General features: G+C 45.0%; 1 protein-coding gene across 3 annotated transcripts in view; it reads right to left on the bottom strand.

The window, feature by feature from the left end:
- The window catches only part of Tjp1 (tight junction protein 1), a 231,171-nt gene extending 212,858 nt beyond the window's left edge, over positions 1–18,313 (bottom strand). For all 3 annotated transcript variants that reach the window (XM_085841666.1, XM_085841667.1, XM_085841668.1), the window contains exons 1-2: positions 18,141–18,313; positions 3,827–3,959 (exon numbers count right to left, since the gene is read on the bottom strand). In XM_085841666.1, the coding sequence (XP_085697792.1) occupies positions 3,827–3,959; positions 18,141–18,313 (306 nt within the window). The remainder of the gene's footprint in view (positions 1–3,826; positions 3,960–18,140) is intronic.
- Between the last annotated feature and the right edge of the window lie 9,399 nt (positions 18,314–27,712).

Genomic DNA, 27,712 nt, shown 5'->3' with positions numbered 1-27,712 from the left:
TGGAGTCCAGGCCCCTCAGTGCACTATGACGATGATCAATTATGCCCCGGGGTTTACAGAGGGAGCTAGAATGCCAGTCCCATTTAATCCCCACAGAGAAAGCTGAAACAATTGCTTCTCCCCAGGACTGAAATGGCACCAATCAGAGTCTGGGAAGAAGGCCAGCTCTCAGCTGGATCCCAAGGCTTCTGGGCCAGGAGCAGGACCTTGAGGCTTCCGTGATAGGGCTCTGCTTCTAGCCACACTTGATGCGTTTCCCAAGCAGAGTTAGGATGGAATTCTTCCTCACACAGATTTGGAAAAGTTGAAAGTCAAAAGTAAAAATATGGTAGCTTATGAACCTGATCTTTCTTTCTATTATTTTTTTCTTTTGTCTGCTTTCTTTATTTTTGAGACTGGGTTTCTTTGTGTAGCCCTGGTTGTCGTGGATTGCTATATATACCAGGCTAGTTTAGAACTCAGAAAGCCTCTACCCTTTGACTGCTTGAATTAAAGGTATGCACTACCATTCCCAGCTTCTGTTTAACCTCAGTAGTAGGCATAGTCAGCCATGTAGTTAGTATTTATATAAATCTTAAAAATGGTACCTAGTAAGACAAAACTGTCAGGTTTTGTGAATTAGAACACTGACCATGAGACACCTATAACTATTTCCTAGAATAAGGCTTATCTGCTCCTATCCAGCGGACACTCTCAGAGGCCTTAACCAGACACCCTTCCTTTGGCTAGGCAGCAGCTTCCTCTGCAATAAAGTCTTCCACCTTGGAGGGAAGTTTAGTAAGATACAGGATGTGTTAAGAGTGTGTTAAAACATCCCATCCCATAGGAACTCCATCAAGTTCTCTGAACATAAACAACTCCCATAGCTTCAGGAAGTCCCTAAAACTTACCAGGTTCACTAAGCTCCTCCCTCCTCAAGTGTATGTAAGCTAAAAAGACACTCTCAGACAAGACAAGCTGCCTAGGAGAGTCTCAGACTAGCCTAAAAGAGACAATCTCCAACCTGTTGAACTGCCTGCAATTTGTTCAGGGACAACTGTATTTTAGCCCCATGCCAAAGATTCTATGTACTTAGACATTATAGTATAAATTTTAAGTCAAAGTGGAAGTAGCAAAGCTATTAAACTCTTGTTTTTTTGTTTCTTAAATATGCATTTATTTTTCTACAAATGGGAAAAATTTTGTATAAAACATGTAACAATATATACATATGTTCAAAGAGTAAAATAAATATGCCATGGCTCATTATGAGTATGGAAAGAAAGAAAATAAATTCAAAGACTCCCATTGGTTACAGCCACAAGACTTTGCAACTATATCCCCACAAGTGGAAGAGAGAAGGAACAAAGTGGGCCAGAGTCCACCATCCTTCAGGGCAAAGGGAGATACACAAAGCCACGAGTATACGCCACTACTGTTCTCTGAGCATCCATATCCAGTTTTGCAACAGTGCTACAATGCCTGCCCTTCCAGGAGGTTCTGACCTTTCACCTCTAAGATGAAATCACGCAGCAAAGATTTTCCAGAAGAAGGAGATTAACCCTGCAGAAGGCAGTCACTCTGGGTGGTGCTATCTTCTTCCTTTCTTGATCATCAGCCAGACTGTGGCTGGATCGAGGCAAGGGGGAAATTATCAGCAATTTAAAACTTCATTAATAATCACAGAGAAAAGGTAACTATATTTGAGTCTGGTTTCCCTGATCATTTAAATATTCACCTGTATTTGTGGGACGTATCCCCAATGACATAAAGTTCTAAGGCAGTGGTGGGTTCTCAACCTTCCTAAGGCTGCGACTCTTTAATACAGTTCCTCGTGTTGTGGAGCCACTCCAACCATAAATTGATTATTGTTGCTACTTCATAACTGTAATTTTTCTACTGTATGAACTATAATAGACAGAGGTTTTCCAAAGGGGTTGTGTGCGACCCCCAGGGTGAGAACCGCTCTCCTAGGTAGTAAACCTCAAACTGAACTCACCAGACAAGTTATAACCAAAATATAAATTCACTACAACATTGAATACAATCACCTCCAAAAATCTGTGTAAAAAATGTTTATGAAGCATAAATGAATGATGTTCTTAGACTTGGGGCCAATTCCCAGGATATCTCATTATAGATATGTAAATATGCCAAGATCCTGAGCCACGCCAAACCACCCCAATCCAACCCACCCAGCTCCCAAACATGTCAGAGAAGCGATGGACAGCATCAGGAATCCCCCTCCCCAACACCTTCACATTTTAAGAAAGAGCAGCCTCCTTCCCAACCAGAATGGTTGCTTCAGCAGGGAAACACAGTTTACTGTGTACTAGGTGGACCAGCTAACATCGTATACCAGCAGCAATGATGCTGAACACCACACTAAGAGCCATTTCCCACTCTTAAATGCCAGCAAGTAACTCAAATCTGTTCCTCAGGGTAGTGACCTTTCCCTCCTGAGCGCAAAGCTCTTCATGTTGAAGCACACATATGTTTTCTACAATCATCCCCCTCCCCGCTGTTAGCTCAGCCGTTGTTTCCGGTTATTCATAAGTGTTTTCTAACCAGCCTCATTTCACCTTGTTATGCCTGTGTTACAAAAGATGTTCACGAGCAATTTTTACGTAAAATAAGTAGAACAATATTCCAAAAATAATTGCCAAAACTGAAAATATTTTGAAAGTAAAAAAAAAAAATAAATGCAGTGTTCATGTTTACAGAGCTCCCGTTTCCATCAATGACAAAGAGACACAAATCCCAGATCCCCCAAGGTACAGGGTTTACTGTCTCAGGCTAAACTCTAATTTTATTTTGATATATTTAACGGAATAATAATCAGCAGTATTGTTATGATTGGGAACTTTCCTGATCAGAACTCAAGAGGAGGAGATGAGAACTAGTATACTCCTAACTACCCAGGAGGCTGCCAAGGAGTCCGGTGACACAGAATATTCTAGCATTTCCTTTGTAGCATTACAGCATCGCTTTCGGTTGAATGGAGCCTAAAAACACCAGCATTCCTCCAAAACCACATGGGAATTCATCAGGTGTAAACATGTCACGTGCCTAGGAAGGAATATGACCATCAGTGCTGGTCCCTTGAAACAGAAGGCGCCACCATTAACTGAACTGAGACTCACGTCTGCCTCTATTAGGAAATTTGGTGTTCGGAGTTAATCAGATGCTCACATTACCATTTAATTGAACATGAACTTGACTGTCATAGAAATTCACTTCAACAGTCTATCTGATGTTTTTCCTTTCTGCTTGTATAGTGTGTGTGTGATGGGATGTGATGGGATGTGATGTGATGGGATGTGATGTGATGGGATGTGTGTATTCTGCATTTGTGTGGGTATACCTATGTGGGTAGGCATGCCCATGTGGGGCCAGGGTTTACTCAAAAGTCATCCTCCATCACTCTTCAGCCTCATTCAATGAGGCAGAGTCTCTAAATCAAGTCCAGAGCTTGCTGATGTAGCTGGCCATACTTGTCTGCATCCTCCTGAGGCTGAAATAATGGAGTATTTATGTGAGTTCTAGGATCTGAAGCCCAGTCCTCAGGCTTGGGTGGTGGGCGCATCAACCACTGAGCCATCTCACCCTCCCGGCCCCTCAATGTATTCATTTATTTTTCTGGAATGTTCAGGACTTTCATCTTGGCAGAGGAATCTTCATTATGAACCATTTATTCTTAGGAAAGCATTTTCATTGGCAACCTGGCAGGTATACTATTTAAAGAGTAAATCACCACAGAGCAAGTTTGCTGCATTTGCAAGAAAAATACAATAATACCATTTTCATATTTTTTGAGAGATAAGAAGAGCAGAGCCAGCCCACTTACAGTGAGTTCACAGAAGTCGATACTGTCAAGGCTTTTGCTTCGATGTAGTCTCCCTTTAATTCGTCTTAGAGAAGGTTTTCCTTGGCTGACATTGGAAGTAGCACCATGCGGGTTTTCAGAGGATGGAGTTACCCTGCAAGAAAGGGGAAGATGCTTGAAGAGCCGGGTTTACGGGTGAACACGAGTCTACTTGCACGTTGCCATGGATATGCAAGACACGTTTTTTTTTTTTTTTTTTCTTTCTTTCCAAGATTCACATCAAACACTATTTCCGAAGGTATTTCTTAGCAGCTAACTGGTTTAGAAATTTTCCTGACAGAGTTCAAATATTTCAGAATTAAGATTCAGGAAAAGCTAACTCTATAACCACCCTTTGGTGGTAGAACCAGCTCAGCGCAGGCTGATGCTGCCCGGGGAACTCGCAGGCATCTGCTCCCCTCTGGGCAGTGATTTATGGAGCACTTAGACCAGTGCCTGGCACATCTGGGACAAGTCAGCCGTCACTGTGCACACACACAGACAACGCTTAGCAGGCTTTTGTTAAGCATGAACAAGACTTATTTAACCATACCTTACCAGTGTAAACATGAGAATCAATACTTAATTCAGCTGATCATGGGGGTTAGAGAAACAGATTTTAAAGAACCAGCAAAAAAAAAAATCTAAGTGTCCACAGAATTCATCCTAGGACCGATGTTCTTATGTCAAACCCAGGGCTGCTGGGCACTGTTTCTGAGTCTCAGCGGGCAGCAGCATGAGGTAATTGGCGAGAGAAGTTGCCTAGCACCTGCAGGGAAATGGCTCGCTGCTTTCTGATGGAGGCAGTAAGCCAGACAGAGCAATGGGACTGTCTGAGGATGGGTTATGAAAGCCACTTTGCTCATTTTATGATGGCATCTCCCACTGTCATATAGTCCAAATTCACACATTAACCTTTACGACACACACACACACACACACACACACACACACACACACACACACACACACACGTTTTTCCCCTTCAACTGCTGTCTGAAAGGGTGTATCTTCAATGTATCTCTCTTTAAAAGACACACAGGTTGGAGTGATAGCAAATAAATAGTTTTAATTTGCGGTAGGGAGACAAGGTTTTGCTACACAGCCTAGGCTGGCCTGGAACTCAACCCCTCCTTCCTGCCTGAGCATCTCTCCTCTGTGCTGGTTATTATGGGCACACCCCACCCTGTCTGATGCAGATGCTGATGTTACCAGATGTTTCTTCATTAGTAAGACAGTAAGTATTAAAACAGCCAAGAACACCTGCAATGCGGATGAAAGGAATGCACATATATAGATATAATATTTGAAAAGTGCAGAACAATTTGAGGATGGAAAGTGTAAGCTGTCCTCTCTCTCCTTATCTCAAACCTCCACCTCTCTTCTAAACATACTGTGATCACCAGTTCTTCATACAGTCTCCCAAGCAAGGTGTATGTTTACTGTTTTTATCCATCTGTCCTTTCTTCTGTTCATCTGTCCTTCCTTCCTTCCTTTTCTTCTCCTCCCCTCCCCCTCACACGTTTGCATATGTGTGTGGGGTTTTTTTGTTTGTTTGTTTTTGTTTTTGTTTTTGTTTTTGAGACAGGGTTTCTCTGTGCTAACAGCCCTGTCTGACCTGCAACTTGCTTTGTAAATCAGGCTGGCCTCGAACTCACAGAGTTATGCCGGCCTCTGCCTCCCCAGTGCTGGGATTAAAGGTGGATGCCACCATGCCTGGCTGTGTGTTATTTCCTTTTATAATTTAGAATGACCAAATTCTTTTTTTTCCCCTCTGTACTGTATTTTTTACTCAACAGACTTTGAAACTATTCCCATAATAAGCCATAGAAAAATCATTCCTCTGATCTTAAAGACTAAATAGTATTCCCTATGTAGATGTAACACTATTTATTAATGCATTCCCCTGTTGATGGGAATTCAGTTTCCAATGTATCCTATTTAACCATAAGACAATGAACATCTCTGACATTTGCATACAAATGCAACCTTTACCAAAGAAGAGTCCTGGGAGGGCAATGCAGGTGCGGGGTGGGAGTTCTCGAATGTAACAGGCTCAGCTACCTAAAGGCCTTACTACTGTGTGTCCATCAGTGTTGCCGGGGAGCACCCACTCAGAATCTTTAAGGAGCACGGCAACTCCATCACTCTGTTGGCTTAAAGCCCAACTTCTCTATGGTCCTTGTGATTTTGAACTGCTGAACTACGACTTCTGTAAAAAGATCTGTTGCAAAATTTCCCACCACAAATATGTTTTTTTCAGCTGATCATTATGTATCTGCTAGCTTTTGTTTCCTATATTTCAAATGCTTTTATCGCCTTAGTATCAGAGACTAGGATCTTATGGATTTAGTCTACATAAAGTCTCTATGCCAACGACATCTTTTACTTTAATGCTATTTTTATGACAGTTTCTCCCATCTGGGTCTTAACATTTACTTTTTTCTAGTTTATGTTTTTTGTGTACCTATATTTTCAATCTTCCCAAACACTGTTCCTTTTCTCTTACGTTGTATCTCTAACTCCTGACATGAAGGTAGAGTGTCCGCTGAGATGATCTGAGTCCATCTGAACTTACTGTGGGTACTGACCTACTTAGACCTACTCCTGCCATCTTGTCTTATAGATCTTCCTGTAAATATTTTCTTCCTTATTTTTCTGCTTGATTAGTGTGACTAGGCTTTCTCTGATCCCACTTTCCTTGGGACTTCTTTCTGTTTCCAAGTAGTAACAGTTTAAAGTTACATTAGGGTGACTCTAACAATAGCTGGCTAACTATGTGTAAACACACATGCACACACACACACACGTACACATGCTGACACTCACACATACTGGACTCCCTACAGACATTAAAATCGATTCTAGAAAACGGCGAAATATTTGTACATAATTTATGTGCATTTTCCATAGAGCTGAAATCATTCTAGATCATTTATAACACCTAGATCATTTATACAATGCAGATGTCACACAAGGAATTATAATGTTGCTCTCTGGGGAATAATTTCAAAGACAGTATCGGCATATTCTCACCCACATGTGGAACCCGTTCCTATGGAACCCAGGGTTTTGAGGTCTGACTATAGATAGTTTAACTCACCTTCTCTCCCATGAGCAGGTCCACTAGCATCCTCACAGGGTCCTCTGCAATAATTGGTCTTACGCCTTCTCGCTCCCTTCTTGGTTCTTCCACACCGACCTAAGCTCTACTGGCTTTGAACAGCTGGCAGGTTTCCTATCCATGGACCCTTCTTCCGCTATCTTTAGCTTACTCTTTTCTATTGACGAGCAAGATTTAAACTCCAAAAGTGTCCAGACATCATTATCACAACACTCCTTTTCAGGCTTTCTCCACTGTCCTCTCTCTCCTCAGGGACCTGCTAAGCCCGGGAGTCCTGGGTTACTTCTATTTGTACTTGGCTGCACTTTCCAGCTGCAGTAGTCATTGTGCCTGCCCTCAGTGGCTAACAGAGACACAGGACTTGCGGCTGGGAGGTTTGTGGGAAAACATTTTTGGGTCAAGAAACTTGGCAGATCTCTTAGAGACAGCCTCATCTGTGGCCCAGCCAGCAGAGACTGCTTTAGGAAGTAAGAAAGCAGGACGTAGTAGGGCAGCTACCCTCACAGAGAGGAGGAAGAGACCACCAACCCAGGACATCACACTAAGTGGCTCCAGTCCTTCTCCACTCCATCCCTGGGTTCCCCTTAAGCCGTGCCCTGAACGGTGGCTCTACAAGCCGTTTCTCTTGGTACAGCATCTCGCTTACTAAGCACATGTCAAAATTCTCTGAATGCTAGCTCACAGAGGACATTCTTTACGGTTCGTTCAGACTGTCATTAATTCAATTTTAATGAGCATTTAAATCTTTGATGAATTTCTTGTAAACCCTCCTTCCAATTGAGTTCCCAACGTGCAAATTCGATGACGTCACGCTCGGGATTCTCACCGTGTAAAGAAGCACACCTCAAAGCTCTATTGTCTCCTCGGCAGCCAAAGTCCTTCCCAGAACAATGAAGGGCTTTACTCACAGGAAAACCATTCAGGACACTGGGGTGGGCAAGGACTTTCTTGGACAAGACATCAAAAGCACAGGATACAAACCGAAAAATAAACAAATGGGATTACATCAAACTAAACAACTTCTGAACGGGGAACAAACAACAGGGACGAGGCAGCTACAGGGGGAGAAAAGAGCTGCCATCCAGAGTCTATGAGGAACTTCAAAACCCCAGTAGCAAATGAGAAAATATCCTAATTTAAAGAATGGGCAGGTGTGTGTAGTGGGTGACTACAGATCACAGCTCCTTAAACTGTGGATCAAAACCTCACATGGAGGTCACATAACTTACGGGCATAGGAAATGTTGGCATAAGTGAACGTTATGTGGTCATGGGAAATTTTGGCAACAATAAAAAGCTTCTCTGTTTGGGCCAGAGCCAAAACTTAATTCAAAATCAAACGTAATTATCGCAGACAGCACTCGCCTGGGGTGTATTGTGACTTCACTGCAGTGTTAGTTCTGAACACACAACATACAAACTTTGATAGCTTGTGCCAGGATGCCAGGGAACACTGGTGAGTGCTGCCGCCTGCGATACCAGCTCAGATTCAAGACGGCCACACTGGATTCACTGCATTTTCTACTGGGGCTAGGTTTTCTGCTCTTACAGAAACACGATGTATGTTTCTATACAGAAAACAAACAGTATTTTCCTGCTGTCAGTCTTTAATGTATAAGTATCAAATTAGCATATCTCTGAATTTTGCTGGGTTAGAATGTTTGGTTTTAAAAATTGCTCTATGGCCCAGTGTGGTGGTGCATGCCTTCAGTCTCAGCACTTGGAAAGCAGAGGCAGGCAGATCTCTATGAGTTCTAGGCCAGCCTGGTCTAGACAGTGCGTTCCAGGACAACCAGAAGCATGTAGAGAAGCCCTGTCTCAAAAATAAATTAATACATATACACCTACAGAAACAAAAACTGCTCTTTGAATTGCTGATTTGAGTTTCAGAGAAAAAAAAACCTGTTAAATAAATTTTGGCTTGGGATTATGATAACTTTTGCAACAATTTCTGAAGTGGCCTTAAGCATACCTATATCGTTTTATACTTATGAAAAGTAGCACTCTCAGGATTGATGATTGATTATCAAATCAAGATGCTGCCCAGCTCTGAGACATGGTGAAGGCACTGTGCCAAGCAGTGTAAACTTTCCGCAAAGACTGAATTCTTTGTGTATATGAAACAAGCATATCCCTCTCCCTATGCAAACCGGCCTCACTATAACGAATAACAAAATTATATGTAGACTAAAGAATGTCTTAAAATAAGTTTTTAATAATTTGTTATCATTGAAATGTTATATGAATACCTATTTTATATGCCTATATAGCTGAGGTCACTTAAAATTATCTTGGTAAAAAGGATCTAGAAGTGGAAAACATTTAAGAAGTCCTACCAAAGAAAATGATGTATTTTATATTTCAAAATAGCTAGAAGAAAGGATACTGAATATTTTTATTATAAAGAAATAAATTAAAGCCAGTCGTGGTGGTGCACACCTTTAATCCCAGCACTCGGGAGGCAGAGGCAGGCAAATTTCTGAGTTCGAGGCCAGCCTGGTCTACAAAGTGAGCTCCAGGACAGCCAGGGCTATACAAAGAAACTTTGTCTCGAAAAACCAAAAACCAAAAAAATTAAGAGGTAGAGCTCTCAGCTCCTTCTCCAGCACTATGTCTGCCTGCATGCCGCCATGCTTCCCACCATGACAACAATGGGCTAAACCTCTGAAACTGTAAGCCAGCCCTAATTAAATGTTTTCCTATACAAGAGTTGCAGTGGTCATGGTGTCTCTTCATAGCAATGAAACCCTAAGACAAGACCCATGTAAGTCCAAACAAACAAACAAACAAACTTACAAACACAGTTTCATTTGACATGAAATAAACTCAATCTAAAATCAATCTCTCCTTCCCCAATGCGCAGACCTTTTGCCTCCCTCCTTCCTTCCTCCCTCCTCTCTCCCCAAGGTGTCCCTCCTTTCTCTGACCCCAGTAATATGAAGCTCAACCAAGTAGTTCAGACTCTCGAGGACAGTTCCAGAAATACTCAAAGGAGCTCTTTTTGTTGAAAGCATGGGTCTAAGCACCTTATATAACTTCCCTTAAATTAAGGAGAAATTAACAACTAACGTACAAGAAAGCTGTTCTTTCCCAAATCCTAAATTTCATTAGTTATAAAATGATGAGTGTTGTCTCAGTAGGAGTACTACACACATCAGACTCAACTAACGCAGGGCAGCTGGACTCTGCTGTAATTACAGACAGGAGTAACTGGAGGACAGAATGACACTAGGGTCAGATCCTTGACATCTTCTGGAGTAGCCGTGTGACTCAGGACAACGGTTTAAATCCTTCAAAATCTCAGTTTCCAGTGGGGTTTGGTGGTTCACATCTATAACTCCAGCACGGAAGACTGAGACAGGGGGATTGATTGCTCTGTGTAGTGAGTTCTAAGCCAGCCTGGACTTCAGAGTAAGAAAGCTGAGTGTAGTGAGAGGGGAGGGGAGGTCTCTCTCTTCATGTTCCTCTCATTTTCTTATGGGACCACATTTTCCTCTTGGGCATAGCCTATGTGCCCACAAGGCAAGACCCTAGGCCCCTCGAGTTTGACTCTCTGTTTCCAATGTAGCCCTTTTCCTGGCTCCTGGAATCCGGCTTCCAGTTAATGGCTCTTTTAACTGACCTTGATAGGTTAGGTGTGGGGCTATACTGGAGGCTCCACTATCTTAGCCGCCAGGAGGGAAGCATGCATGCTCCCCCTCATGGCCTTGAAGGGTACTGCAGTCGGCTTCCTAGAGAAGGCCCTCATTTGGGGACTAGCTGGCTCCTGCCCAAACGTTATTGCCAACCCAGTAAATTGTTTATCATTTCCTCGTAGTTCCTTGTGTGTGCACTCTCCTGGATGAGGCCACCAGGGAAAAGTAAACACCAATCTTGCCCTATCAATCATGTCACACCTGAAGCTGCACCCCCCTGGCTGGCTGTTGGCTGCTGTCCAAATCCAGTCCTAGAACCTTCTGACATGAGCCAGTGAAGTTCTGTAAGTCCCCCAAGAAACTGAAATATCACTCTTTTAAGACACACAGCGATGCAACAGACCTCCTTGCCACCACGCACCGCCTCTCCCTCTCCCAGGCCCTTCCCTCGGCTGGAATGTCTTTCTGCTCTCCATCCTGGAGGCCAAATGTGTCCAGGAGCCTCTGGCTTTCACTCAATATGTGTGCGAATTGGAAGCTTGGCTCACAGTCACTTCTGACCACACCCCACATAGTACAAACCACTTTCAAGCCGCTCTGCCTCACCCCTTTCAAGTTTCCAGTGTAACAGATCTTAGTAACAATGAAGAACTGGGCCAAATAAACAAATAAGATGGTAAAAGTGAAGCAGTTACATAAGAAGAAAATTGTTCACAAAGATTATCACTCATTCTACAAGATACTAATTTAGGGGCTAAAGAGATGTCTCTGCAGTGAAGAGCATTTGCTGTGCTTGCAGAGGATCAGGGCCTGGTTCTCAACACCTACTTGGTGATTCACAATCATCTACAACTTCAGTTCCAGAGGATCCAAAACCCTTCTGTGACTTCCACTCCATAGTTACGATGCACACATACAGTGCCCATGCATACATGCAGGCAATATGCTCGTGCACATAAAGTAGTAAATAAACCAGGAGTGACTACGAGCCTTAACGGACTCAAGGCAATGCTAAGGAGGTAGTGCAGGACTGTTTGCCACAAAGGGGATTCTGAACAAAGGTGTGGGAACAGGAGGCTTGGGGTACTGAGGGCAGTGTGGCAGCCGGCTTTTACAGGACACCAACCCCTACAAGGGCATTTCATTAAGGTAGTGATGGACGGAAGAGATGGCTTAGCCAGTAAAGTCCAAATCCAGTCTCAGGGACCCTGGTGGGATGCAAGAACTGGCTCCTGCAAACTATGCTCTGACTTACACACACTCTCTCTCTCTCTCTCTCTCTCTCTCTCTCTCTCTCACACACACACACACACACACACACGCACACACGAATAAATAGATGTCATTAAAGTGTTTTTTAAAGGTAGTAAACTTCCTTTGTAGTTTATAGTTATCAGATTAGAGAAGCCCCAATACTTCATTCATGTAATAGATTAATAATAACTGGCTATTCGCTATATTTGTGAAAATGACCATATCCATAATTTGCTTATTTAAAAGCCATGTAATAGGCCCTATTGCTGAAGATACAATGCCCTTCAGACAGGGCTCAGAGACCCCTGAGCTGGAACTGACCTGAAAGTCCCCTCCCTGATGATCAGAGTACCAGAGGGCACCAAACAAGCTGCCAAGGGAGGCACCCAACAGTCCTACCCAGCTAAGATGCCCTTGAACTACATCAGTGACCAGCATTAACACAAGAACCCTAGGGGTGCTGCAGTGGCAGGCACACCTTGGTGGTAACCAACACCTCTTTAATTGGACTTAAGACCCACTCAACAACTGAGAAGCTGTGCCTGGTACTGGAAGCCTAGTGAGGGCATGGCTACTTGAGAAGAATCTACAACCACTAACTTACTAAACCAGAATAATCCCTAACAACAATCTACACATATCCGTCCTTAAGCCTAGAGATAAGTAGAGTCTTCATACACATGCCGTGTCAGGGAAACGTCTCTTTTCAATAGATAGGAACCACTACAGAAAACCACAATTAATCCAAATGTGGACTTGGAAAGCCAAGCCCCAGTGGAGATAATCTGCGAATACCGCCGCCCTTAAGGCCTAGGGAGCATTGTACAAGAGGGGCAGAGAGGGCCAGAGGATCAGGGGGTTTGCTGTGAGACTGTCATATCAGAAGCTATACCAATAAAATCTCACCGACATGACTGCCCAAGTATGAGCAGAACAAAGACAACACCAATGGACGTGCCAAAGTTGACAGGGAAAAATCCCTCAAGGCCTCAATCCTACACAAAGACCTACAGGCGACTGAGGAGAGTCGAGAGCAGAAGAGGCAGTCTACCTTAGGGAAAAGCACAACAATTGGTTGCACATTGTCATGGGGTCAGTCCTGAAGGAAAACCTAGGCAACTCAACAGTGCACCGCGAACCAGCGCTACAAAAAGACTTCTACAAGGCTTTGCTGGTTCCTTGGCATCTATTCTCAGCCATTCTCTTTTTCCCAGGCTGTACTCTTCCTGTTCCTGTGTCTAGGCACGTTAATGACTTTGATGACTTTGTCTGTAAAATGGAGAAAGAATTAAAGAAAACCCGGAACCTACTTCACAGAGGTGGTTAAAAGGGAATGAGAGGATGCCTGGGAAGCACTTCCACTAGGTCTACAGGGAGTGACTTAAATGGCAGCTCTACCATCCTCCACCAGGCAGAGGCTGCCGGAAGGGAGCGAGCACATTGAGACTACGTAACTTCCAACAACCATCCAAGTAAATCCAGCAGGGGACATTCTTAGAAATGTGCAGGAAGCGAGTGTACTCGGTCCCTCCCCTAAGGTCAGTGTAAGCACTCCTGGAAGCAGTTGGCATCAAAAACTCAAGACGGTTGAAAATAAAATTATTATGAAAACGTTTGTCACATTTCACATAAAAATAGATCAGGGTAATTATTACTTGGGCCTGTGGAAAAATTTCACCTTATTTAGAAAAACAGCGTCTGCAAATGCAATCAAAGTTGAAGTTCTTGAGATGAGAGCATCCTGGATTACCCCAGATGGGCCGGGAATCCAGTGAGGCATGTCTGTAAGGGGCAGAAGAGGAGGCAAGGGACATAGAGCAAAAGGCTGTGAGCTCATAGAGCCAGAGACTGGCACAACATGGCCATTGAGAATACCTGGGCCACCAGAAATAGGAAGGTCAAGGGAGGGCCAATCCAGAGCCATCCAGGGCACAGAGACCTTGACTTGAGACTCATAGTCCTTGTTCTCATGGTCCTAGGAAATCTAATGCAGCAACCAATGGTGGTCCCCAAGGAAAGACAGCTAGCCACGCAAACACACACCTGTCCGGAGCAGGGGTAGCAGGCCCCAGCCGTTCCAAAACCAGGACTTTAGACAGCTTTCAATCTCTATAACAAACACCTGGAGGAAACAATCTCAAAGGTGGAAAGTCTTCTTTCGGTTGTGAGTTTCAGAGGCATTTAGTCCATCTGCTGACTCCTTGCTTCTGGGTTTAGGGGCAGAAGCATCATTGTGTGAGAGAAAAAAAGCTGCCCACCCTATTGAGAAGACAGAATAAAATCAGCTAACACACAGAGGCTGGGGACAAGAGAAAGCCTCCAAGGACACGCCACACTGACCTCCTTTAGAACCCTGTGCTCCCTGCTCTGGACATTTCCATCCATCCCCAGTCACACCTTCAGATGATGCATCCGGCAACATTGGAGTCCACAGATGGGGTCAGAGACCTTAGGCTCCAGTCACCTGCCAATGATTACTTCCAGCAACTGCGCTGGCAGAGCAGGCCTTCAGCAACGATAGGGAGGAAGGGCACTTCATACTCTAACCATAACGACAGCAACAGCGATCCTGAGCAGATCACTGAAAACATTTCCACTTCCTGTTTCTAGGATACAAGAGGAAGGGATGAGCTGGGAAGAGGTTCCTCTGATGGGAGGCTGTTTAGGTTTCCACCTCAACTGATGCATAGATCCAACCGACCCTCTGCAGAACCAGTAAGAAAAACAGGAGACACCACACAAAGGAAAGCTGAGAGCCGACAACACCCAAAGTAGGCTGAAGTGTGGGGACAAAGCATGAGATCACCCTACTCTGTCCTTCACGCCGACATAAGCTCTGCAGGCACGAGGTCTTTTTACACATAACATAATCATTCAGAGAGAGAGAGAGAGAAGAGAATGAGAGAGAGGAGAGGGGGGAAGCATTACACACTTTCAGAAACATCTTGGCACAAATCTTCATATATGCAGACTTTATAGTACAAACTCACATGTTTTAAGTGAGCAGATGCCGCCGGTGCCTTCTATACTGCTGGAATGTGCAGTAGGTTCCTCTGTACAGCTCTGAAGTTAGGACTTGCACTGTCCCAGTGCAACACTGTAACATTTAACAGGGCCAGTCCCCAAATTCTCCAAGCAATTGCTACAAGACCCTGACAAGATGAAATGTTATCTAGAAGAAAATTCTGGAGGAAAACAAATGGATCCCGGGAGCTGGGCAGCACAATGTTTTCCAACTTAAAAAGGGGGTGAGGCAGCGAGATGGCTCTGTTCTCACCTGGCCTTTTCCTCTGTGTTCCTCATGGTCTTCTTTTGTCCCTTACAGACCCTCGCTAATGGATGCAGTGCCCACCTGGATAAGAACTGCCAGGCCTGATGATCTGGTTTGACCCCTGGGACCCACAAATGGAAGGGAGAGAAAGCACCCATACACATGTGGTATAGACCACACATTCTACCTACACCACACACAAAATAAATACATGTGGAAAAAAAAAAGAAATATACGTCTGTTTTGAGAAGAGATTATGCTCTTTAGTCTGCCACTGAGGAAATGAGATGAACTTGTGCAAACTAGCACTAGATAGAAGCGACATGGCTTTTAACATGGAGAAGTTGCTACGAAACACAGCAGCTTTTTTTTTTTTGGTGGATCATCTCTTAGTAAGATGGTTTTATTCCAGACCTTGATTCACTCTTGGTCGCCTATGTGAATTTCTGGAGTACAAAAAATTACCTGGATTTTATTTTCCTTCACAGACTCTGTGTCTGGGGACTGTATTGTCAGAAGCAACGCTCCAAATGATGAAAGTGAACAAATCCCATCGAATGCTGACGATCATGCCCAGCAGCTTCTCCGTTAGCCCACATCAAGCGACAAGAAAATGATTTCCTCAAACTTCCTCCCTAGCTGTGCGTGATTAAGAATCCATTTATTAGGCTGGGGATGTAGCCGAGTGGAAAATGCCTTGCCTAGCATGTGTGTGGTTCTAGGTTTGCACCCCAGAATTGCTCCCCCCAAAACCCACCTATTTATTTAACTAATACTTATTGAGAAGCTATTTGGGTCCTCAAGAGCATTTGTGGGGGGATTTAGCAATGGATTAAATGGAGAAAAGCCCTCCTCTGTGCAATTTATATTCTAGTTGAGAGAAGGAGAATCTACTTGAAAAATCAGCAAGATGTAGAGTTGATTTCATCAGTTAAATGCATAGTTGCAGGCTGGAGCAACTGGTGGTATTGACATCTTTCCCCCTATATGCCAACAATACAGCCAAGAGTGACCTATTTGTTGATGACTGTGTATGTCCGCAAGTCCAATGACTCCCTGGGGACAAGCACCTTTATACCCAATAAGCCATCTTGCCAGTTGTCCAGTTGTTTTGTTTTGTTGAGACAGGGTCTCAGGCTGGCCTTGAACTCAAGATATTCCTGCCTCAGTTTCCCAAGTGATGGTAGGGAGTAGGCACTCCCTACCCTGCTCTGCCTAAGAATGACCCATTCTTCATCTATTTGCAAAAAAAAAAAAAAATCATCTTCCACGGATATATTTCTTTTTTAGTGCTTGGCTCCAGCTCAGGTTGTTGCACATGCTAGGCAAACACGCCTCTACTGAGCCACACCCCCTTTCCCCAAGGACACATTCTGTTTGTTTGTTTGCTTGTTTGTAGACAGGGTTTCTCTGTGAAGCCCTGACTGTCCAGGAACTCCCTCACTACACAAGACTGGTCTCAAACTCAGAGATCTGCCTGCCTTTGCCTCCTGAGTGCTGGGATTAAAGGCCTGCGCCACCAATGCCCAGCCGCCACGAACACATCTTAATTCAACTGTTGCCAGTCCTACCAACTGGCCTTCTGTGTGCTGTCCTTGGCTGGTTAGCAAGAGTAAATGCCATTTTCAAAATAAGTTTGTTTTTTTTTTTGTTTTTGTTTTTGTTTTTTTTTAACAAATGGAGGAGGACGACAGAAGATGCTAACATTTCCCAAGCCTGCTGTTACTCACCCAGGCCCAGCAGTAGAACAGGCTGGTTTGACATCAGAGCTGATCTTTGTAACACCATGAGTGAGATAACAAGAGTCTCCGCTTACCCACGGAGAAACAAACATGACAATAACTTGCTGAAGGTCACACTGTGAGTGGCACAGGGGAAACTCGAACTTTGTGCCCACAGTTATAGTCTTCCCCCTTCACTATTGACCACTGTTGGAACTGTCTTTTTTTTTTTTTTAAACCCTCATTTCCTGGATTGATCAACCCAGATAGACTTTGAAACATTGTTTCAGGTTTTTGATAGCAGAAGTTAGTTCTCCATTTCACAAAAGCAGCCTCACTTTGAGTTTCTCTACTTAGGAATATATTACCCTACAGTCAATAGAATCGAACATCTAAATAAAATATTCATATCCTATGTTAAGCACTAACTACTAATTTTCAAATTAAAACGGTCGTTGACTCTCACAATGGCTGGCTCCAGACTCCTATGCCCACCCCACTACTTTTCCTTTCTTGTTTCTTTTGTGGGTGAATCTTAAGCCTACCTCTCCAGCCAAGGGAATGCCCAGGTGGCTTTGGGATCCCATGTGGCATATTTGAATACTAATACAACATACAACCTACAGGATAAACGACTGTGCGAACCAGATCTGGATAATTCCTAGACATTTTCACTTGATGGTGTTCTTTCCAATTACCTCCCTAACAGCTTCCAGGTTGGAGGAAGCAGAAACCGTGCAGATATAATGACAGTCCTCGACAAAGCGACGCTAACATCACAACTTCCTCCAGTTAGCGTGGGAACGGCTCATCTTTTACTATGTGCCCAACAGCAGGTGCATTCCGGGGAAATAACAGAAGACGCACAGACAGACAAGGACCAATGGATTGCAGGGCTATGTCGCGGTCTGCGGCAGAGCTCGGCGGCTGCGTGCAATTCCCAGCCAGCACTCGCCGGCGCCCAGGAGAAGGAGAGTCCAAGCGAGGCGCCCAGGAGAAGGAGAGTCCGAGCGAGGATGCGGGGCGCAGGGTCCCAGCCGCTCCCTCCCCGCGCGTTCTCGAAGCCGCCCGCAGGAGCGAGGCGCGCGGCCCGGACGCTGGGCGATGGCTGCTCCACCAGCTCTGCGCGCCCCATCGCTGCCAGGCCCCAAGCCCGCCCTGCTCTCGCGCCCCTGTCCCCATCAGCGCGCTCCGGCCCTGCCCCCCAAGTCCCCAGCACCCCTGTCCCTGTCCGCGCGCCGCTCGTATTCCCCCATCTCCCCCGTCCGCGCGCCCCAGCTCCGAGTCCTTACCACAGCTTCCTCTTGAGCGGCAGGAGGCTGCCGCGGTTGGACGGGGTGACGCCGATGGCCATCTGCAGCACCGTCAGGTATTTCTGGTACTTCATCTTGTCCCCGCTCCGCTCGCGGGCAGGGCCCCGCCGCCGCCGCCGCCGCCGCAGACACAGCCCCTCCAAGCGCCGCATAGATCAGCTCTGGGCCATCCGCCGCCCCGCCGCGCGCCCCGCTCCCGCTCCTGCCGCCGTGCGTGGCCCGCTCGCGCCGCCGTGCGTGGCCCGGTACCGCCGCCGTGCGCGCCCTCCGCCAGCTCTCCGCCGCCCCGCGCGAGCTCGGCACCGCTGCGCACCGGCAGCGGGCGCGGCCTGGAGGCGGCGCTAAGCGAGCCTTGCAACACGCAGGTCCGCACCCCACGTGCCTCAGTTTCCCCGAGGGGGCTGACAGCCCATTTGCAGTCGATTATGACCGCAAAGAATCTCAGGGCAGAAAAAAATAAATGTATATGATTACAGCTTAGTGGTTTGTCTCTTATAAGGTGTTTCGTTTTCTGCCTCGATGTGATTGACGATTTTCTATTTCCGCATAGTGTGTTGCATATATGTTATATGGGGCGCAGTCCTCATACACATAGTGGGTCTGGGTAATGGAAATGTAGAGTTGGCAAAAGTACCACAGCAATCAATTGTGAAAAGTTGAGATTGCTCCATGGCCTTTAAACTTACTGTGGAACTAATAAAACGGGACTATAGTGGGATCAATAAAATAGGGGAAACGGGAAAAAGTAAACAATGGATGCATGTTGCACTATGATTTAAAATATTGCAGTTATTAAGAATTAAAAGTTGGGCTGGTGGGATGGCTCAGCGGATAAGCGCACTGATTGCTCTTCTGAAGGTCCTGAGTTCAAATCTCAGCAACCACCTGGTGGCTCATAACCACCCATAATGAGATCTGACACTGGAGTGAGCGGGGCGACCGGAGCGAGCAGAGGTCCTAAAGTCAATTCCCAACAACCACATGAAGGCTCACCACCATCTGTACAGCTACAGTGTACTCATATACATAACATAATAAATCTTTTTTTTTTTTAATCTCCAAACACACTTTTAAAAAAAGGAATTAAAAGCAGCCTATGCAAGCAACAGGATTGCAATCTCCTCTGTGGATCCAAAGTTCTCCTGGAAGGGGGTGGAGCTGGAGAGGCCACTAGGTAAGCCAAGTGCTTGAAGCATCATAGGGCCCTGAGTTCCATCCCCAGCACTCCTGTAAAAAATAGAACTTGTCAGCGAGTTTTGCCAAATCAGTGACACACACACACACACACACACACACACACACACACACGCACACACACACCGTCTAAAAGAAGTTAGACAACTGTTTGAGGAAATCACTTGATATTCACTTCTGGCTATCACATGGTTCCCACATGCATGTATACCCACAAAGGCACAACATAGCGGGCACCTTGAGCCATGCTTGGTTGCTGTGGCACTGTGTACTCACACAGTGCCTTCTCTGTGCTTTGGCGGACTCTCACACCACTATTCCTATGAACGCTGATTCCTATTGGCGTTCTATAACTTGGACTGCAACCATGCAGGATCTCAGAGGTCCTTTCACATAATTATAGCTTTTGGTCATCATATTTCCTCTACTATGTCCTTACTCTTTTTGTCACATTTATGCTGCTTACTTTTTTCAAGTTAATTCAAAGAAGCGTGACCTGCCAAGAGAGAATCTCAACTGAGGGATGGGATTGCCTCCACCCATTGAAGGATGGGCCTGTCAACCCGGCCTGTCGGTGTGAGCATTTTCTTGAGTAAAGATTGATATGGGAGGACCTGGCCCACTGTGGATGGTGCCACCGCCAGATAGGTAGTTGTGGAATATATAAAATGCAGGCTGAGTGGGCAATGCAGAGCAAGCCAGTAAGCAGCATTCTTCCATGGCTTCTGCATCAGCTCCTGCTCCGGGTTCCTGCCTTGCTTTCCTTGGTGAAGGACTGTGATACAGAATTGTAAACGTAGACTCTCCTCCCCAAAGTTGCCTGTGGTCAGTGTTTGATCTCAGCGACGCTAGAACATACTAGTACAACATTATTATCTTTTGTTTCTGTTTTTGCTTGGTTCTTGTATGAGACAGGCTCTTGCTCTGTTGCCCAGGCTGATCTTAAACTCGTGTTAATCCTCCTGCCTCAGCCTCCAAGTGATGGGATTACTGGTATATGCCACCAAATGTGGCTTCTCATCACTCTCCTTACGTCAGTTTCTATGGTCCTCCTTTCACCCTGGGGTTGTTGGCCACTGGGCAATAAAAACAAAGGGAGCAGTGTGAAGGAGCAGTCATCATGCTTATGCCAATATCCAGTATTTAGGATGGCCCATGGAGACACGCCAGGGTCAGCTCTGCGGAGAAAGGTCAACTTTATTATGGAAAGAGGTAGGAATATCCAGGGTGGGCAAGGGTCATTGCAGTTAGCCTGTTCCTTCCATTCTTCCCCTTATGTAACAGACTGCACCTGAATTCCATCCTCACTGTGTTTCTTGTTTCTTTGCTGCCCCTTCGTCTTTGTTGATCAATATCTTCTTTCCAATTCTATGCAATGCTATATGCTTCAAGCACAGCAAGAAAAAACAGCGATGCAACGGCATCTCTATGCCAGCATCTAAACTTAATAGCAGATGTCCACTGACCAAGCACAGACACACTTTGGAGGAACTTCTGCAGGATCATACAGGTGGATTGGTGGATAAGATTGGCATAAGCATGATGACTGAAGTTTGGATACCCAGCATACACACATGTGCACACACACACACACACACATGACCACACACATACATACCCATATGCACACATACATACACACATATGATCACATACTATATACACACATGCACACACACATGCACGGGAGCACACCACACACACACACACACGAGTGTACCACACACACAGATACTCATATGCACACACACACACACACACACACACATACATGAGCACATATCACACACACACATATCCACATATCCACACACACATCCACATGAGCATACACACACACACACACAGAGAGAGAGAGAGAGAGAGAGAGAGAGAGAGAGAGAGAGAAAAGTTGTTGTTTCCCACCCCTGAAATCCCAGTAGTGAAGGGTGGGGCACAGGGTGGAGACAGGAGAATCTATGGGGCTTGCTGGTCATCAGCCTAGGCAAAAGCCACAGAGTTTGTTGAGAAACTAGTTACTTTTCCATTGCTATGACAAAACATTGTGACCTAAGCAACTTATAAAAGAAAGCATTTAATTGGGGGTTTCCTTATAGTATCAGAGAGTAAGTCTATGACCATCATGGTAGAGAGTATGGCAGCGGGCATGGTACTGGAGCAGTAACTCGGAGCTTATATCTTGAGACAAGAGCGAGGCAGAGAGAGAGAGAGAGAGAGAGAGAGAGAGAGAGAGAGAGAGAGAGAGAGATAAACTCAAAAAGGGCATGAGCGTTTGAAACCTCAAAGCCCACCCCAAGTAAGTGATACACTTCCTGCAATAAGGCCACACCTCACAATCCTTCTCAAACAGCTCCATCAACTAGAGACCAAGATTTCTAACATATGAGCCGATGAGGGCCATTATCATTGAAACTACCACACACGGTAAACAACAAGCACACGCACACCCACACACCAACAATCTGTTGTGATGATCACTGATTATGATGGGCTTCCATTAGAAGGGACTGTGGACTGAATGACCAGAAGCAGAGCCTGTGTCCCACCCTTTTGCTCAGAGTTCAAGTGTTACGCTAACTGAAATCTGAACCATTCTTTGAGGGACGGATGCTCTTTTACTAAAATGCAGAAAGCTGATACTGGGCATAACTGAACCTGGACAGCCAAAACTATGTATGTATGTGTGTAATGTACACATAAGTACTGGGAACAGGTTGCCTGTTATCCCATCAGAAAGAAATACCAAATGTTAATCCTCACCCTCCACAGTCTCCTCTCCAGTTTTGAATTAATACGCATGTAAGATTTGCACACATAAACTTCCCTGTGGTTTTGGCCCCTGGCACCATTTCACACTCAGTCAGGAAAGCAACTGTACACCCATTTCACTTCCATTTGTCCATGACTTTTAGCTCTAACAGAAAATGAGGGACCAGTAGGTCTCTAGTACTTTAAATGCACACAAATGCAGAGAGGACCTTGGAGCAGTGCTCAGGAAAAACTGGGGGTGGGGTGGGGTGGGGGGTGGGGCTAGTGCATGCTAAGTAAACGTTCTATCACTGAGCTACACTCCCACTTAGAAAAGTCATTTTGAGATGGGTGCTTGCTAATTTCCATTACAATCCTCCTGCCTCAGCCTCCTGAGCACCAGCACCAGAGACCACCCTGCCCAATATGATTTTCTTAAGATCTTCTTAAGAGACATCAAGTCTCACCAGCAAACATTTGCCATTTCTTTTATTTGTTTGTCCCTTTGCATGGCTTTTGTTGTTTGTGGGGTGTTTGAGGAAACACTACATTGTGCTGAGTGGTCATTTTATACAGAGGCAGGTGGACCTATTGGGGAAAATGAGACATAGAAAGAAGCATGAGCGAAACACTTTCTGGATGGCAGAGGAATCTGCGTGAACGTAAAAGGCAGAACACTGAAAAAAAAGAAAAGAGAAGGGAAGGGAAGGGAAGGGAAGGGAAGGGAAGGGAAGGGAAGGAAGAGAAGAGAAGAGAAGAGAAGAGAAGAGAAGAGAAGAGAAGAGAAGAGAAGAGAAGAGAAGAGAAGAGAAGAGAAGAGAAGAGAAGAGAAGAGAAGAGAAGAGAAGGAAAGGCCAAACTGCAGAGATCCATGAAAGGTTTGCAACACTCCAAAGAGGTTTGTTCAAAAAACAACAAAACAAACTAAAATCAAAAAGAAAGAAAGAAAGAAAGAAAGAAAGAAAGAAAGAAAGAAAGAAAGAAAGAAAGAGAAAAAGAAAAAACAACCGCAAAACAAAACAAAACAAGAAACTCAAAACCAATAAATAAATAAATAAATAAATAAATAAACCCAAAACAAAATCCAAACTAATACAATAACAGAAACATCAGCAAAACCCTACGGAGTCTTAGTGAGAATGATGCGCTTTATGGCCTTTTGAGTGTCTGACTTCTGTCCTTTCTTCCCAAGCTGTTACCAAAAGACACATTTGAAAGATACAAATCAGTTAAAAGAGGAGGGATAGAAGGTCACTTTCCATGCACATAGTAATAAAAGAGCTGGAATGACTGCGTAAACACCAGAGACAAGAAACTTTCAGGAACAAAGTTGTTACAGGAAGAAACAAAGGCATTGTCTAAAGATGAAAGGGACAATCTGTCAAGAAAACTTTACAATTAGGAACAAAATGCAAGTGACTAAGTCCAACAGTACATGAGCAAGCCCTCCGGGATGTGGTCCTTCATTTGGTGGAGAGCCCACATCTTTATTCCTAATGGTCTGGACCATTAGTAGCCCTTCCTTAGCAAGGATCGAGTTTTCCACTGGCTTGAAGCACAGAATACAGCATCATTATGAGATGCTGTGAGGGACGTCTTCATTTCAGACAGTCTCTTCCTCACTTCCATTGTAATCAGCACCATAGAGCCACAGTCTAAGCTGGGAGTCAGGATCAACCACCCCCACCCAGCACAGTAACTCCTTTCTTTGTTGATTCCAAGGCACGAGGAGTCCAAAGTGCCTGTTTTTCCAGCTCAATGGAGCCATTTTGTGTTTCCTGATCAAAGCATTTTTCCCTTTGGCTCTAAGGTCTCTAGGACAACAAAACACATGCCCACAAGGACAGGGAACAACATTTTTTTTTTGCCACGGAGGCACTGGGGTTTCCAGTGACTGGTGCCCTCTCATTTCCTCCCCCCACCCCCCATGGTTTTAAGGCATTTATTGTAGAAAGGGAGAAAGAGAGAGAGAGAGTAGAGAAGCAGAGGCCGGCCATGGCCACGTGGAGAGAGGGGGGAGCAAGAGAGCAGGAGAGAAGCAGGCAGGAATCAGGAATAAGGGTAAGAGAGCACTCTCTCATCTCCTTTCCATGATTCTTGGATCTACAAATCCTGATTCTGGAAGGTGGCAAGCTTTGCAGAAAGCTAAGTCCAGAGCATTGGTAGCTTTGCGGAGGACCTTGGCCAGCTGTGATGGCATCCCCACATAGCTGGTGATATTAAAATATTCAAAAGGTCCTTTCAACATTCTATCACGATAGCTGTTTTTCAGCATGGTAGGTGTTACAGTCTAGATGCATGTCCCTCAAAATGTATATATCGATGTCCTTTAATGGTGATGGTATTGGGGTTTTGGGGGAGGTGATTAGGTTAAAACTTTCCTGATGCAGATTGGTGGCATAAAAGGCTGCTTTCTCCTTCCACCACCAGAGCATGCACTACCAGTGGGCTCTCACCACACCCCAATCTGCCAATGACTTGACCTCAGACTTCCCAGCCTCTAGAATTGGGAAAAAGAGATCTCTGGAGTCAGTAAGCCATCAGTAAGTCATTTGACCAAGTCATGGAGAACATGATACATTCAGTGGGCTCATTGCTAGGTTCCATTTTTTGGAGAGTGAGTTTCTTGCTCAGAAGCCATGCTAGCACTGGAGGAGACCTTTTGTAAGTCTGCACAGTAGATTTGGCAGGAGCGCTATGCACAGGGTGGTAAATCCGTGTTCAAACTAATCCACTCCACTTAGAACAGAGCACCATTTCTCCACTGTGGAGGAGACTTAGTATAATTTACCTGCCTCCAAGTCGCTGGGTGATTATCTGAGGGAATGGCTTATATTAGGAGTCAGTGGTTGTTGCTGCAGGAAGGTTGGGCACTTGGCAAGAGCTGAAGCCAAACAGCCTTGGTTGTACACGTTTGAGGAAGTACATGTTTGTGGTGGTTTGAATACGCTTGGCCCAGGGAGTGGCACTGTTAGGAGGTGTGGCTTTGTTGGAGGAAGGGTGTCCCTGTGGGTGTGGGTTTTAAGACCCCTGTCCTAGCTGCCTGGAAATCAATCTTCTAGAGGCTGTCAGATGAAGATGTAGATCTCTCAGCTCCTTGCACCATGCCTGCCTGGATGCTGCCATGCTCCCTCCTTGGTCATAATTGACTGAACTTCTGAACCTGTAAGACAGCCCCAATTAAATGTTGTCCTTTTAAGAGTTGCCTTGGTCATGGTGTCTGCTCACATAGTACAACCCTAACTAAGACAATGTTGTTGAGCCCATGTGTAGTCTCTGTTCCTGGCTATACAGCCACTTTGTTCAGTCACTCACCAGGCAATGACCACAGTAACTGGGAGAAGAAGCTGATTTATTTCCACAGAAGGTAGCAGCATCTCAGTCACTTGGCACTAAAAGCCCCCCTTTGCTTTTCATTATTTGGCAATCATTCTTCAGGTCACAAATACCTTCTTGTCACCAATTTTCTAACCACATTCCATATGAGTCCCATCTGACTAAACCACTGGCCATGGGCCATGAGTCAGTATGTATCTGGTCACTTCTTCCAAGAAAAGGGAGCAACCAGGTGCACTGCTCAGCTTGCTGCTCAATGAGAGTATTTCCCTATACACAGCTCTTAGGAGATGTCCCCAAAAGGGGCTGGAGTACCACAGGTGTCCTCTTGCGGTGGTAACTATATATCCAGAATGGCTCTCCGTAATCAGACCTAAATCTTCTCTTCCCATCTGCCGATTGCAAGAGACTTCCTATGCTGCCATAGCTTTGGCTGGAAGAAGAGTTAGTTAGGGCAGCAGGGTGGGGACCACAGCATTCAGGTCCTCCTCTCAAAGTCAGGCTCAGTTTCCCAGGTACCACGTCCACTTAGTAATGGAGTGCGGCTGTGCACACTCACCTTCATGACTTTGCTGTCAGCCCACATTCAACTGAGGATACATAGCTCAGGTCACATGGTAGCAATGACTCATTGTTAAGTATTCTACTGTGACTATGGTACACACGACAGAAATCTTCAGCAATTTCCTCCGAGAGAGAGAGAGAGAGAGAGAGAGAGAGAGAGAGAGAGAGAGAGAGAGAGAGAGAGAGAGAGAGAGAGAGAGAGAGAGAGAGAGAGAGAATTTGAGTTCCAGAATTTGAGCTCACCTTTCAGCACTTGCCAAAAGCTCCAAATAGCATTCCTATCTTCCACCGTAACTTTCCAGCATGGTCTCTCAGGCCGTGTCATTATGTTCCAAGTGGTAGAGCAGCCTCCTTGGCAGATATTGGAGATGTTGCAGAGCCATCTCCTGTTCCCATCCCCACTCAAAGCTAACAGCCTTTTGTGTTAGTTGGTAAATGGGATGGAGCAGTATGCTTCTATGAGCAGTGCCCACTTTCAGAAGCCACACTCAGTAGGCATTTTATCTCTTCAGTTATAGAAAAGGTCATATATATATAACACACAAGCTTCATCTTTGAAGATATAATAATATGTCTGCCCAACAGCCACTATAGAAATTTCACTGGGCTGGAAGACCCCTGAATTAAAAAATTTTTTTTCTTTTATTTGACATCCTTTGATCTGCAAGTATCTCACCAGGAAGTTCATGCATATCAGCTGCTTCTTCTCATTCACCAAATCTACCAAGTGTAATGTCATTGAAACTATGGGTCAGTTTGCTGTGGTGTGAAAGGGAAATATAGTGAAGTTTCATAGAGACCTGATATAGGCAATTGAGAGCATCTTGTTGGCTTTACCAGCTAGAAGCAAACCACTTGTAGAGTGTGTGTGTGTGTGTGTTTTAAGATTTATTTATTTATTTATTTATTTATTTATTTAATGTATATGAGTATACTGCCGCTGCCTTCATTTCACACCAGAAGAGGGCATCGGATCCTATTACAGATGGTTGTGAGCCATCATGTGGTTTCTGGGAATTGAACTCAGGACCCTTGGAAGAGCAGTCAGTGATCTTAACTGCTGAGCCATCTCTCCAGCCCCCGTAGTGGGTTTTATTAACAAGGATGTATTAAAAAGCATTTACAAAATCAATAACTACATACCAGCCACCAGATGGTGTGTGAATTTGTTCAAGCAAGAATGGAGTAACACCTAGTTAAGCTTAAGCTTGTGATTGATTATCTGCTGTTACTCTCCAGATCCATTCACCTGTATAGGCCAATGGGCCTGCTGGATGGGGGTGGGGCGAAAATCGCCACCTTTGTATCTTTTGGTCCTTGGTGTTGAGACTAATCCCTGCAACACCCCACCCCCACCAAATGGCTACTGCTTTTACCTTTCTGTTGTTCTAGGGAGAGAAAGTTCTTGTGGCCGCCTCCCGGGCTTTGTAGACATCCTAGCTTCACCTCACAGGTCAGAAGCAAAAATAGGGATTGGAACTTGGAAAAGAGGCCATGAGGTGGGGTTAGGGAGCCACTGGCCCCATTGTGAGTGGACTTACTCCAACAGGGAGACCATAGTGACTCTTTGGGTCTTTAAGATCTAGGGGTCTGTTCAGAGACAACAGAGCTCCCCTCAAAAAGCTGATTCTTTTCTTTTTCCTCAATGAACTGTTATCTTGGTAAATGGCCATGGGTCCTTTAAAGGGAGATGGAGAGAACGTCTATTG

Source organism: Mus caroli, unplaced genomic scaffold (genome assembly GCF_978045245.1).
Source record: "Mus caroli unplaced genomic scaffold, Mus_caroli_1 scaffold_8, whole genome shotgun sequence".
Classification (NCBI taxonomy): Eukaryota; Metazoa; Chordata; class Mammalia; order Rodentia; family Muridae; genus Mus; species Mus caroli.
The sequence above is the reverse complement of the archived record's forward strand: the minus strand, read 5'-3'. Positions and strand labels throughout refer to the sequence as shown.